The sequence below is a fragment of the Trachymyrmex cornetzi genome, unplaced genomic scaffold (assembly GCF_001594075.2).
Source record: "Trachymyrmex cornetzi isolate Tcor2-1 unplaced genomic scaffold, Tcor1.1 scaffold726, whole genome shotgun sequence".
Lineage (NCBI taxonomy): Eukaryota > Metazoa > Arthropoda > Insecta > Hymenoptera > Formicidae > Trachymyrmex > Trachymyrmex cornetzi.
The window spans coordinates 360,452-376,646 of NW_017300055.1; the positions used below are offsets into that span (position 1 = coordinate 360,452).

General features: G+C 32.7%; 1 protein-coding gene across 5 annotated transcripts in view; it reads left to right on the forward strand.

Moving 5' to 3' along the window:
* Positions 1–13,463, forward strand: part of LOC108767790 (uncharacterized) — a 94,769-nt gene extending 81,306 nt beyond the window's left edge. For 4 of the 5 annotated variants that reach the window (XM_018517834.1, XM_018517836.1, XM_018517837.1 and 1 more), the window contains 2 exons: positions 8,873–9,197; positions 12,022–13,463. In XM_018517834.1, the coding sequence (XP_018373336.1) occupies positions 8,873–9,197; positions 12,022–12,189 (493 nt within the window). In that variant the 3' untranslated portion in view covers positions 12,190–13,463. The remainder of the gene's footprint in view (positions 1–8,872; positions 9,198–12,021) is intronic. The other variant, XM_018517835.1, reaches the window with a different exon arrangement.
* The last annotated feature ends 2,732 nt before the right edge of the window (positions 13,464–16,195 follow it).

Sequence of the window (16,195 nt, forward strand, 5' to 3'; positions counted from 1 at the left end):
ATATTCTGTGACTTGTAGAGCTATTCCGAAATTTTCGGAGCACTTTACAACAAAATGGCGGATTTTTAATAATATTTTGTCGAGTTTAGTGAATTCTTTATCAAACATTAAAGTTGTGTTACGAATTTTCGAATTAAAATTTTTCATTAATGCTACATTGTAGTTGAATATTTGAAGAAGTTTTCTGGAAAGTTTTAGATCTTTAAATGTAATAGTAAAAAAATTATGACAATTTATATGCAGCGTCAGCGAAACGTCAAACGCGACATTACAACGGCATGTATATAAATTATCAAACTTTTTTGTTATTGAATTTATTTTGTTTTAAACGAAACTTTTTTTGTTTATGCTTACCAAATGTGTCACTAATATAAAAAAGAACATTTTAAAAAACTGATTTCTACAGCCCCTCCCGAAACATTTTTCTCGCTATGCCACTGATTCTATGTATTTTGTTTTATGTCGTAAATGGGGCGATCATGATTTGGCCGGTCAAAATGAACGTAATTTTCGAATATATATTATTAATTTGTTCATTTTATCAATTTGTAGATTAATCTAATTATTTAGAACTAAAATTAGAAAAAAGCAAAAATTAATTCATTAGAATATTAAAATCCTTAAATTGTTCACGCTTATTAGCAAATATATTTTCAGATTAATGAACACATTTGCTCAGTTAACATATTTAATAACACGGTCTTTATACCTTGATTTGTTATATTCCTGAAAATATTTGAAAAGATTCGTTATTCGTTTATCTTTTTATAGTTCTTAAAATAATGAATAAATGCGTTTTCTTGTGGTAATATAAGAAACACGTACAAAAAACAGAAATAAATATTATATATTAAGAAAGAAGGTAGATACGAAGAATCGAAATAAAAAAAAAAAAAGAATTCGACGCCGGAGAGCAACCGTTTATCCATCTGTCCTCTGTCGCGTGGCATTAGCTCATCACATGTAGAAAACAGCATGTGTATATATTATATATGTATATATATATATATATATGTGTATATGTTTGGCGTGTGCCGAACGGAAATAGAGGTAAAGGTAACGATCGTGAAACGTTTTCCTTTCGGATATTCTTTCCCAGAACATCGTCATCACGAGACACCGTCGAGACGCTGTTTCTCTTGTCTGCTATATCAGAACGACATTGTAGGCTTTTCCTCAGACGACTCTCTTCTTAGAAAAGAATTTTATTTCAATTGAAGTATTTCAGGAATTATATATTTAATTTTTAAAAAATTGTTTAATAAAAAAATTTTTTTCTATTTTGCACTAATTCAAAATCACAAAAACGAAGCTAATATAGACTAATATCTATAATTGTAAGCAAATTATAAAAATTACAAAATTTGTATCTCAAGATTAAAATGCACTTTTTTTTAAACAAATTATTTTTGAAAACGACAATCACAATAACTACAATATTAGTTTATTTGATGAACTTTATGATAAAATTTTTAGTAGCATTCTGCATCGACACCGCTCTTTCTATTTATGATTTTTTTAAGGTATAACAAAAAGGAAGTTTAAAAAAACGTAATTCTGATGTTTAGATATAGGCTACGTACACTTTCTGAACAGCACATGTTGATTATTTAAAGGTTGTGCTTATGCTCTCAGGGAGCAATCATGGTTTTAATTATAAGTACGTCACTGCAAAGAGAGATATTGTTTGTTATTGTTTTCTGTAATTTTCCATAAATTTATTATTTTAAAATTGAAACTGATAGAATAGTCCCGCTCTACTCTATTGGGTGTATTCCATTTCACGCATGATGCGCATGATGCATCATTTATCCTTGTTATTTACCGAATGTTAAACAAGGATAAATGATGCATCATGCGCATCATGCGTGAAATGGAATACACCCAATAGAGTAGAGCGGGGCTATTCTATCAATTTCAATTTTAAAATAATAAATTTATGGAAAATTACGGAAGACAATAGCAAACAATATCTCTTTGCAGTGACGTACTTATAATTACACTATACAATCATGATTGCTCCCTGAGAGCATAAGCACAACCCTTAAATAATCAACATGTGCTGTTCAGAAACATAAACATTATCGTGAGAAATGAACGAAAAAGTTCTACCCTATCTATAGTTCGAAAAATAAAATTGTTAAAAATTTTCTCTGTGAATCAAATATAACGAGTGTAAAATATTTTAACTAAGTTAAATTTTAAGGCTGTTAACTTTAACTCAACTTAGTGAAAAAAAAAATTAACTTACTCAACTCTGAAAAAGTTACGAAAAAAGATGCGTTTTCAGAGTTTTTGTTAAAAGAAACTTTTTATTATAAGATTATAAGATGCAGCATGTATTTTATCACACATATTTGTTTTGTCTTGATCAGATTGAAATTATGCGAACAATTATACATTAAATTTACTAAAATGAAAAAATGCTTAAATAATCGCGAATAGGTTCTTTTTTTTTATTTTATCGATTTTTTACACTTAATCGTATGTCTTGGACAATTGCCTGAAACTCGAGACGCTTCTATTCTCGCAAACGAGACGTTAAAAGCTCGAGGACATCTTTTAATGAGAATTTTCACATACGCAAAGAACGTTTTTCTCTTGTTTTAAAATAAAGATTAACATAAGAGTTACGTTTATGATAAAAAAAATAAGTTGAACAGCTAAATAAATAACACAAAAATATAAAATTAAAATATCTGTTAATATTTATGTTGTTACATTTTGGCAAATAATAATGTTTAGTGTTGTTATCTTCTCAGAAAACCCAGAAAATTTAAATCGCCGAAAAAGAACCTATCTTCCCAGAATTTTCCTAGGAAAAAACCTGAGAAAAAATATTTTATAAAAAAAATTTTATATTATTCTCCATTTATTTTGTTCTAACCTGTTTTACAACACAAAATATAAAACCCTTCTATATTACAAATTTTTTAAAAGACATTTAATTACAGAATAACAAAATTATAAGTAATTTATAGAAATATCAAAATACCATTACTAAAATTTTTAAGCATTTTTAAAGCTAAGCATAAAAACAAAATACATTAAGCATTTAAAAGCAGTTAAAAAGAGATGTAAGGTTAAAATAATAATAAACATTTTTATGAAAGTGAAAATATGCGAGGTAAGAAATTAATAACTAGAATCAGTACATAAAGTTTTAATTCTATTTTATTTACTTCAGATAAGACAATCTATATTGTAGATATAACGTAAATTGTAAATGAAGCAATGCAACATCAAACAAAATAATGCTTGCAATGTTTTTTGCAACATCGAATAAAGCAATTTCCTGTTATGGTTTCTTTTCCTCAAGGCATAGGAAAGAACATTTTTTCGTTTTTCCTGAGTTCTTTCCTGGATTTTTCCCCTCTCTCTTACAACATTAATAATGATAAATGATATCTGATTTCATATCGCAATCTCTTCTTGTCATTTTCGCTATTTTGATATACTCTATTGTATAATAGTTTTGATAGAATCTCTTCGTGCATTTTGACAATTTATGAATTGAATGATCTATAATCTGTCGCACTTATAAACATGATGTCTACCGCTATGAAGCAGAAGTAACAACACCAACAACAAAATATTCTTTCAAGAAATCTAGATTTTCTTTACAACGAGAGGTTCAATGTTCCTCTTTCTGTGATATCATTGCGCTAAATCCGATCGCATGATTCATCTGCTTTATCATACTGTGTGTGATAGATGCCGATAATCAATTAATAATATATTCTCAAATCCACATCTTGAAAAATCGTTTTGAGTAAGCTCGCTCTAAGAATCGGGATCTCCTATCGGCGCTATCATGTACGAGAATAGATTTCAAAGTAAGTAAAGAACTGCCAAGATTATGCGTATATAGATATTAATAAAGATATTAAGATATGAACGTATGCCCGCAAATCTATTACTATTACTGATTGTGAGATAGTTCAACATGTGTGTTTATTAAGGGGAAAATAAAAAAGTAATATTTATTATTATTTATTTTCAATTTTTAATTGTAACAACGTGTCTCCCATCGCTGGACACGTCGGATCGTAAAACATGAAATATGAACTTCTTTCCATGTTTGGTGTGGGAGCTCAATCCGAAATTTGTTACCTTATTTCAGTTACATTCTGTTACCTTGTACATATATCTAATAGATATCTGCTTCAGGTCTCTTTTCTGTTTTATTTAATCCGGTTTTATCTTCAAAGGTCGAGAATCATATCTACTTTTTTGCCTTCTTTTAAGCTTATTTTCGACGATATTAATTTGCGTCTGACTTTATTCGACAAAATTTTGATTTATGATATTTTTATTTAAACAACTTTGTTGTTTATTATTACATATGTGTGTATTTTAATATATGTATGCTTTACATATTGGATCGAAACAAAAATTGGTAAAAAATATTTGGCAGTTATATCATTTGATAATAAAGTAAAATTTTAGCCTTAAGAATCTGTTTTTTTAATTGCAATACGATAATTTTTAACAGAATTATAAGCAATAAAAATCAAAACACTCCTTTTATTTAATCCGCAATATAACAAAAAATTTTAGAAACATTTTTAAAAAACGATTTTGTAGGGAATATATTAAGCTTTTAGAGTAGGATAATTGAAAATTTTTGCAAATTTTTTAGCCATGTGACAGGCTTACAAAACAAGAAGAAAATTTTAAATTTTGTCCAGTTCGTAGTTTTTCTTATGTAAAAATTACGAAACTCAAAGAAACTCAAAAGATGTTGGACCTTTCAAAAATAAAAATTTTAAAACCCTTTTTTAAATTTAAATATCGTTCATTTTTAAAAAAAAGTTGTAGCTGCTTAAATTTTGAAGTTTATAGTTCTACAAACTTTTGTCCCGATTCAACATTTTGATGGGAATAAATGAATCGTCTGAAGTAGACTTAATTCTTTATGTCCATACGATTTAATAATGTATATTTGAAATTTATTTCACATTCATAGCGATGAATTCAGTTAATATGTTTTTGTAATTTATTGTTCTTATAATTACGTTATATGTTTGTATAATTTATTGTTTTTATAATTATGATTAGTTAATTCCGTTCGAATTTTAAATTGCGTTATTGTTTTAACACTGAGAATGGCTCGATTGAGGTCGAAACATACGTTTTAATAAACTTTCTGTTTGTTTTTTAATAATATAGCATCAGAGCTTGCTTGTCTCGTAGTTCTATATTCATTATTTTAATTTTATAAATTATTTGAGCCTTTTTCTTAATTACCTTTATGTTCATTTTATTGTATTCCGTTTAATTCAATTGAATCAAATTCCATGCACGAGTTCAACGCATTAAGTCATTTTTTAAATTTCATTTTGCTCTTTTTTATCTTGTTCTATCCAACTTGACTCAAGAAATTCTGATAATAAAGACAACAATTGCTTATGATTTACAGATGAGGACCTTGCTATTATTGTTAGGTTAGGATAAATGTTGCACGTGTAACACAGACGAGCTCTATATTAATAATTAAAGTCGTCCTCACAGCCACTGTTGCATAATTGCGGACACAGCAGTCTCTATTATTATTTTCTATCGCAGTCTGATAAACTTTTCACGATTCAGGACGAAACCCCTCTCTCTCTCTCTCTCTCCCTCTCTCTCTGCCCTTACAATTGTTTTGTCTCTTATTTGTTTAAATTTAATGCAGTTTTATTCGACTTGATTTTGTTCTATCTGAATTAATAAGATTCAATATCATTTGATATGATCGATTACGAATCAATTTTATTTATTAATTTAATAATTCTCGACATGTCGCTCCCATATCTCGTACCGCCAACATGTCAGAGTTTCAAGACAAAATCTTTTACGTATTATTAATAATAATTACTTATCTATTTACTCGACATCGATACTATTTGACAGAAAAAATTTTACTACATTGATTCTGCCAATTATCACATGGTAATGAACTTTCGACATAACATCATGATATGCGTTTGTAACAAACATAAACGGACAATTATAGTTTGTATAATTGCGATATGTTTCATATAATTTTAAATTAACTTGACTCATACATTTTCTTTGAGATATTGAATATGCACTAATACATATGACGGCTAATGATGACTAAGTAATTCGAAACGTTACATTTCTGTAAAAAATTTTTCATGCATGAATATGTATAAATATGTATAAACATACATAAATATTCATAAACATATATAATTTTATATAAAATATGTCTATACATGTTCATATATCCTTCTTTCTTTTATGAAATTACTTTTTAGTGTAATAGAAATAATAATAGTAATGTGAAAACATTAAAAATAATTAAAAGGATAATTTTTACACTATTTATTTTAGAAAAAATAAAATTTAAAGAAATGTAAAACAATTACTTATGTATAATTATATGTAAAATTATGCATTGTATACTAATAAACAATTTTTTTACACTTTTCCAAACTTGTTTTTTTTTTCTAAAATGTACAATGCGAAAATTATTTCTTTAATTATTTTGTATGTTTTCACATTACTATTGTTATTTCTGTTACATCAAAAAGTAATTTTACAAAAGAAAGAGGGATGTATGAATATGTATGGACATATTTTATATATGATTATACATGTTTATATGAATATTTATATATGTTATATATATTTATACATATTAAATGTATGAAAAATTTTTACTGGGAAACTGTATTACTAAACCATATATTAAATATACATCCTTAATTTTCTCGTTTCATTTTCTTTTATTGTTTTAATAATTCTCCTTTATTTTTTTTACTTGATATTAAATTCATTGAATGTAAGTGGATTGTAATATATTTCAATCGAAATTAATTTAATTTAATTATGTTATGTATTTAAATTAAAAAATTTATACTTTTTTTTTCATTTTACTAACTGCATAAAATAATAAATGTAAATTTGTACGATAAAATTTCACTTTAAAAGTGTAATATTAACTTGATCTCTTTATAATTTAAAATCCAATTTCATTTCATTCCATTTGAAAATAAGGCATTAAATTAGTTCGTAGAAATATTTAATAAATAAAATTCTACTCTAATTTACAAATCGATGATTGCACATTTAAAAATCATGTTGATATATCGCAAATTTTTAAATATAAAATTAGCAGACTGTATATATATGTATATCATACGCGTCAAATGCATCGCGAGAACTGTCATGAAAATAAAAAAAGACGGCCTGCATCAAACGCGTAAATTCCCCTTAGAATACTCAGAACTCAGGACGATTATATGCTAAATAAGTTTCTGTTAATCATCGCGATACATCGCGGTAACGTAGGTAAGAGAAACACTGAGTAAAGAAAAAAAAAATCGAAAGAACCGTGTTAGAAACGATGATGAAACGAAACGAGAGAGAGAGAGAGGCCACGGTCGCCAACGGTCGCCGCTGTCGCGTCGCGTCGTCGTCGTCGGTTACATGTCACGATTACGTGATATATAGACGCAAGTCCGCCTGGTCGGCCTTCCGGCGCGACAACTGTGACGATGAGCGCGAGTTTGCGGCGGCGCGGCGAGCGGGCGGGCGCCGTATACCGTTTGAATTTCGCCGCGGTGCCTATTGGCCGTCGCGCGCGACGCGCGCCAATCGCAGCCGTGCTCGCTCGTGACGTCACAGAGCGGTATAAGAGACGGTCACACATCGTTCGCCGATTCAGATGCGCGCTAGTTTGCGAACGATTGCGAACGATGAACGGACGGAGGTAGTTGTGGAGGAGTTACATCGGCTGCGGCCTTTCGGCAGTGTGAGATACGACGCCGTTCGCCGTTCCTTCGTTCGAATTCACGTCCACGTGCGCGTGATAGGAGAAATAAAAAGAGATACGGAAAAAAAGTCCTTTTCATGTCGGATGCCAAGGATTCACGAAGCTAGTCAGTGCGAATATCGCGCAAGTGTAAATGGTGATATCCTTAGCTGCGAGTGAGGCACAAGTCGATAAAGAGAGAGAGAGAGAGAGAGAGAGCATTGGAAGTGCGTTAGTAAAATCGTTTGACAGAGCAAGGTGGAAATAGGGATTGTGTGTGCGATGGAGACGGAGAGTAACCTAGAAAGAAGGTCGATGTATTCTTAAAACTCTAACGGGAAGAACAAGAGAAGCGTTGGTGAGAGAGAGCGAGAGAGAGAGAGAGACAGACAGACAGACAGCAGACAGACAGACTTTGTCCGCATTTATCTTCGCTGCAAAGACGCATGAATACAAGAGTATCGGTTTAAAAACTCCGAGTCAACTGATGGGTAACGATCACGTTAAGGAAAATAAAGAGAAACACAGAGAGAAATCGTCTCTCGGGTGTGAAGAGAGACAGCTGATTTGACGACGGCTCCACGCGCCGTGTAATATAAAAGCGCGCAAGAGAGAAAGAGATATAGACTGAGAGAGGAAAGAACCTTATGTCCATTTTTTTTCCTCGTATTTTAGAATTCCCAAGTCGCTCGAAGGAAATCCGACAGTCGGAATCCTTGACAATTCGAATGGAACGTACGTCGCCGCACTCCGCAGAACCGTGTCGGCTTGCGTAACTTTGGAGTTACTCAAAATTTCAGAGTGTTCGGAAGAAAATCAAAAAAACTTTCATTTTCGAAACCTAGCTGGATCTCTCAGGTATAAATCCGCATAAAAATTCCGGATGGATCGCGATCTTGCGGAACCGATTTCGAAATTTTATTAGACTCTCGGTCCCCTGAGAAGCTTAGGGAACTCTCGTACCCTGGAGAGCTCAAAGAATTCCAACGAGCTGCCGGGTTCCAGGAACGCGGTCGCGAAGACGAGCAAGCTCGCGAGGCTGTACCAAAAGTGCAGGAAGATGGTTGGGAGCAACGGAACTATGATCGCGATTCGCCTTGTTCGCAGCAAGCTGCGAAAGCGCGAGGACCATCATTCGAGCGTGGACGCGGTGCACCCCGAAGCGGTGGTACAGACAGCGACGTCGCTCGCGACCCTCGGGGTACCGGCGACGCTCGGGGCACCAGACGGTTGCTGCACGCAGATGTCCACGACCACCATGTCGACCGACCTCGGCAACAGTGTTTGCGACGAGCATGTATTCGCGACGACGGTCACGCCGTCCGCCAATCCAGTCGATCCGTTCGCGTGGCAATTCCCGCCCCCGTACCCTCCCCCCCACATGCCGCCGGCGCAGTACACGTTGTACAACGATCAGGTTGGTACACACCTTGTACGTACATTTTGTATTTTACATCGGCACTTCTACATCGACGGTTCTCAACCTTTGTTTCTCTTCAGTACTTCAATGACGGAAGAACTGTCGTTTCTAACGATTTCAATATCGCAACAATCTTTTTCCCAACCTTTTTATCTTTATTTAATAATAAAACGATGACACTGAAAGCGCCAGTTTGTTTTCAAACGTTAGTCGTCTATAGAGGGATGCGAAGTTCTCGTAGTTCCCTCATTCTCTTCATCCAGGCCAAAATCTTTTGAATTCAAATTTTAATATAAATTAAGCACATAAAAATAGTATACATTTATTCATAACAATGAAATAATATCGCTTTCAATTTTGACACAACTATAGTAGAATCGATTGTATCTGAGAGATTCTGTGAGAGATTTACAAAATAAGTATAATCAAGATGTTACGCTAAAACTATTTCAATCAGATTTTTCATATATCTGTCCATATGATGACAGTAATATGGAAAATAATTTATGCAAATATTTTTTCGAGTCATCTTGCCCCGTAAAGTGCAATTAGCTAAAGTCAATGGCATAAAGTTTGTTCTTAATCGCTCCTCGCGATCTGTCGGTTGATCTAACCATCGCAATGGCTAACCGACTAACCGGTGGAGCCAGTATGACTAGATTTTACTGGTTTATCCCTGCTACGTTGTCCAACGACTCGAGGACGTGCTGTATATCGGCCAGAGCACCCGAAAAAAAGATTCTCGGTGTAGAAAGCAGTAGACGCAACCGTTATTCTATAGGGGTAATTTTTCTCACAAGAAAAAAGAACGACAGTATACCTTACGACTAATTTTCCCTTTTTTCTCCTCAGTGATGACATATCGGCTCATAATTACAGACTTTATTACGTTTTAAATTAAAGGGTAAAGTATTTACCTTGAAATTAATTGAAAGAGACTTATTCGACATTTTTTAATAATATCTAAACAAACACAAATCTTAATTTTCTCTAAAATCACACAGTTTTATTTTTATAGAATTAAAATACCTTTCGTTAACATTAAATAAAATTTGAAATTCTGCTGTCATGTTTCTACAATTCCATAAGTTTGAGCGAATAAAACTACTCAAAAAGGAATCGATAAACTAGAATCCCAGCTGTTTGATTTATCTTTTTTTTATGCACCCTCCATAAGACTCGGAAAAAAATAAGAAGCCCGTCAATCGATAGTCGGGACAGTGACCCGCGGCCATCGCGGTTTCACGCTATTTTGCGGCGGACGATCGATTATTCCCGCCGTTCAAACGGCAATCGCTGATTGGTTGTAGCCGCGATGCGCCTTTTACCACTCAACCTAACGTGAAGTCGATTCGATCGCGACGAATGCAATAACATTTGTTTTTTTTTTTATAATTCATTTGACCTCGTCAACGTCACATATGTAAAAGTATGACAGAACATTAAAGATTTTTTTTTTATTAAGAAGCTTGTCCTCATCACAATTAGGTCGCGTCATAATTTATCGATCTTGCGAGGGGGAAGCTCGTGGATTGATATAATTAGGAAAATTAACTTTTTATTCAGAAGGGTACAATTAGAAGACGGCTTTAAATAGAACGCTTGAAATAATCGTCGCTTTTAATAATTTTACGCCGATTATTCGATAAGTTCGAATCGATCGCGTAATATTTTTAGTTTCTCTAATCGCCACTGAATAAAAAAATGTACTTCTATTGTATTAACGTGATATCAAATATAAAATGAAAAGTGTTGTGTGTATTCACGTTTAATTAATAATAAATGTAATAACAATGAATAAACAATTTTTATAATGTCACGACAACATGGATTAACTTTTGACTATAGTTTAGCGATAAAATTACCACGTGAGATATAATAATGCCGCAGAATGTATGTATAAATACATCGGCGAAATGGGTGCAGCTTGCTTCTCCGGTCTGGCACTAAATTTAGCATCGCCAGTGGGCGTCTACCTACCGCCGCTTACCAGCCTGGTCCCGAATAGGGTGTAGTTGTCGAGGTTCACGAAATACCATTCTTCCGTCTGCGAGATTGGCAGAACGTTGGAGTCGTCGCGATTCTAACCAATAATGCAAATTTGCTAACCTTAAGCGGCAAAGCTTTTATGACCTTTGTAAATAAAATATCATTTAATATGTTTAAGCGATTATTAGGACGATCGCGAAAAAATTGTGAGCAAATCGCGTTTCAGAAATGCGAATAAATATCTAATGAAATTCTACTCTTTTTGGTCAACTTCGAAATCAGGTACTTTACTTGGATAGAATCTGATTCAACGTGTCATACTCGATATGAAAACTTCAAAATTGGCGAAAAAGTATATCTAGTTAAAATATTTCAGATTTTAACAACGATATTGTTTTTCAACTCGTTACTTTATCACGTTGATTTTCATAGATTTTGAGCCTACAATATAAATAATACGACATAATATACTTGTTGGTTTCCTTGGCGGAAAAAAATTTACGAAAAACTACATAGATTGAGACAAGATCTTAGAAATTATTACTTTTTTACATATATTCATAGTGGGATATAGAGCGGCGTTGTTTTTATAAAAAATCTAGAAATCCTTCGCTCTCAAACAACGCCACTCTACGTTCCACTACAAACATCTACGAAAAATTATGAATTTCTAAAACAAACAAACCTCACTCTACGTCCCATTACGAATATCGACGAAAAATAAAAAATTTCTAAGATCTTATCCCAATCTATGTAGTTTTTCTGTACTTTTTTGTAAACTTTTTTCCGCCAGGGTTATTTTACGTTTTAATGGTGAATGTATAAAACAGTCTCTCTGGTTTTACAGGATACCCTCGTACACGCTTTGCCGTCGGACCGGCCTGGGTTTGCGAAGGGCTTCCGCAAGAATCTTGGTGGACGCTGGCGTCGATTAGTGAAGCGTAAAGCAGAGACAGATACCTGTGCCATTCCCCCCGAGCTGAAGGATCAGCTGAAAACTATTTACGTCTATTGACGGCCAAAAGCCTGTCCCCGAAGCCTAAAAACCCCGAAGAGAAATCTGAAAATTATCAATAAAAACATGATGAGTATTGGTAAAAGCAAGAAGAGGCTCTAGTCAAGAAATCAAGAAGAAATGTGAAAGAGATTGAAATGAAAAAAGGAATTAGGGAAGACGTAAAGAGATTTAACAAAGCTGAATGACGGAAACATAAAAGGAGCGGACATAAAGATGAAAAAAAGTTTGGGAAGCGTATAAAAAGACCGAAATCTAAAGAGACAGAAGAAATTTCGGGGAAGAAATAGGCATAGATATAGGAACTGATCTGGCCAATAGTCGACATATCAAAAAGTGTGCCTGAAGAAGATGCAACGAAGTGCCTTCTTTTATTCCACAAGCGCCTTCTCATGAGACTGATACCGCAAAAAAACTGCGATGGGTGCGAACATGGGTGCGACAAAGCGAGTTACCTCGTAGCTTCTGCGTAATTAAAAGCCGACAAATCGCCGTATTTTGAATTAGCATTAGTTAATTAGCATTAGTGCGTCGACTGGACTTATGGAAGATACAAGCGGCTTGCGATCGATCTTTCGGCCAATTTTCGGGATTCCGCAAAAATCCGATTCTTTATCTTTTAGTTAATCACGATCAAATCTCAATTTTTACAGCTTCGGCGGATTTGAAATCGCAATCTCGAGGAGAAATTTAACTATAAAACTAAATTATTATTTATTAAAAAAAAAAATCAGCGTATATATTTTCCTACTAAAGTGCAAACTAGTTGTATACTGAATGAGAAGACTTACAGCTGCTGGTCATCGTGCATTGTATCACGCTCTTCAGCAGCACAACGAAACTGGCAATGGTCCGTACTTTGTCCAACTATAGGTATATAAAGCATCGTTCGAAACTAAAATAGATCAGATGTTATAATTTAAAAAAAGTCCTCCTTGAATATGATTTCGTATTTAAAGTGAACCTCACGGATGAAACAAGCTTGATCCACTTTAGCCTTATACGCATACGTGAATTTTTTTCTTAGACATCTCCCGATTCATCTTGTACAAATGAAGTCGATCGCTCGCTCCCGTAATTGGTTTCGAGGCCGCCGACGTCAAACTGTGTAAATAAAATGTCGCGATCTCTCTGGACAAAAGTCCGCGGGATGTATGATTTAATCAACGAATAGGCTTTCGTGTTCCTAAAAATCCTCAGGGGTCTAAAGGAGGTTCTAGGATTCTCAACAATCTGAAGAACTTCCCGCCGTCAGAACGGAATGCGGCGCCTCGAAATAATAAAATAGATCAATTTAAAATTATTCAACTATTACGACGGCTCATATTGAGTCCGCTTTATTGTAACGCTGACGTGATATTTCACTTGTGCGCTTGCGTTGACCCTTTGACTGCTATTTAATACTTATTCGACGAATAAAGTATTATAAAGTATTATAACTGTTTGAATGTCATCACATTCTTAAAGAAAATTTTGAAAGATATTTATAACAAACAATTATTTCTATATTGAACTCAATAATATTTACGTATTTAATTATGTGATAATATTTAAATACGTTAAAAAATTTTTTAATTATGAATTATTCTTAAGAATTATTGAAATAAATTATTGAAATAAATCTTTTATTGACAAAAAATAATAAGGATTGTTCAATCTAATAATTTTATTTATAAACATATTATTGATTGTGTGTACTTGGATTAATTATCAGTCAAAGAGTTAAGCGGCATAGTGACGCCATGAAAGGAGCTTTTCGCGTCAGTGATTAATTAGTTTAAGAAGATTAGTTAAAGAAATCGACGGAGATGACATTCGGTCATTGGAGAAGGTCTGCAGATTTGGTTAAAATTATTAAACTTAAGAGATATTTAAGCACGAATTTTATTTTTACCAAAGATAAATAAAAATTGTGATTAAACAATTAATTGTTTCCATTGCTGTAGAAATTGTTTATGAAGTGAATGAATTTAGAAATTATTTATACAATTTTAATTAAGGAACAATTTCGCATTTAACAATGATTATTTGATTGTTTTAATTGTTTTTCATTATTTTATATATAATAGATTATATTTTTAGTATTTTTATTATTTTCCAAAAATATCAGGTAATTTCCACTGGCGTAGATATTAGATATTTATTTTCTCGCTGTATGAATCCTACGAAAATTGGCAGTACTTCACGAGTGACCGAAAATCTAGAGGATCGTAATCCTCAATATAGTATTGTAGAATGTAAATAGAATAACGGGTAATCCGTCGATTTTTAGAGTTATTTTTAAGGGCGTAACCGGCAATATTTCTTGCAACAGATTTAACAAGATGTTTTATTGACTCGCAGTTTCAATTCTTTGAATATCATATTGAATATCATATTCGGAAAAAAAAACAAAAAAATTAATTTTTTATACGACGAAATATTACTTTGATGTATTTTTATGTAAGTAATTTTATAACAATCCAATGACCAATTTGTTAAACATATTGAAAAAAAGATGGTATATCTTAAAAAGATAAAATTTAACTGTTTGTGCGAAGCGCAAACAGGTAATTAAATTTTTCACTTATGCATTTCAATTCAAATAGAAAATGTACAATATATATCGATTCCAATTCTGGTGTTATCAATTAATAATATCAAATTAAAGCAAATATTCATCACACGATGACGTGTTATTGTGAAATTGTGTGCGTAAAATATTCAAACTTAAATAAAATATTAATTTTATTATTGTATTCAAAAACAAATTCAGTACTCCGATTCTGTAATTCTTAACGACAGTTTCGATACCGTTATATTGTCACGCAGAGATTATACATTGAAAAATCCTACGCAACGATAACAACGATATCAAACTGTCGTTAAGAGTTACAGAATCAGGGTACTGGAGCGTAACCGTAGGTCATATGACACACGAAATTAGTTGCAACGCTATGCCTGCGGTAACGTATTAAATGCATTAATGGTTTCCGGTGCGCTTTACACTCAGCGATCAAATTTCTGTATAGAATCATACTTTTTTGTTTACATAACTAATTGTATGGTTCAGTTGCTTTGTGTAGAATAAAAGAAAAGGAAAATCGGTCGCGTGTTACAGAGTATTTTCGTGAACATGCTAATATACCGAACACCGTAGACCTAGTTGGCTGTGTTTCAAAATTTACTACCAGCGCTGAAAATCTACAGTTTACGTTACATATACTATACATTTTCAGCACTGGCAGTGAATTTTAAAACACAGCCTCGATTGTACAGTGTATGACTAGACGTTTCTGTTCTCTTTCTCCGTCTTTTTGTAAATAATAGAAAGTATCAGGACGAGGGTTCGCGCTTCTCGTCACCTAGTCACTCGTTCGATTAATGTTTCGTTGAAATATAGCTGTAACGATGAAAACCAATCGGCGCAGCTTTTTCTCCCCAATAAAGACGTTAAATAAAAAAGCAAAAAATGTTACAAATGAAGGAATTGTGTCTTAATCAACTGGAAATTTTCTATTTCATAATTTATCCTTAATCCTTACTCTTATTTTTAATGACGCATGGATAAAAAACGAGAGACGCGTGATTAAATATTTGCTATATTATAGGAACGACTTCATCAATCTTTTTAAAACTCATTACAATAATAAATAAGGACATTTCCGTTGTCTGATTGAGCTGAAATTTAGCAGGGATTATTTTTTTGTAGATTGAAACTATTCTGAAAGGTTCACAGAAAAAATTTGTAATATAAAAAATAAAGATCTCCTACACCAGCACGCGCACGCCATACACACACACACACACACATTATGTATATATATATATATATATATATGTATGTATTTTTTTATATATGTAGAAGAAAGTTACCAGTACTGACATAGGTCTCCTAAAGAGACCTATTAATATCCTCTTATTTCTCGGAAATTGCATTTAATTAATATTAATATCCCTTATAAAAATTTTTCACCGTTTTTAGCCCGCGCGAACGGTTAATTTGAGTGGTGAAAACGTGCATTTT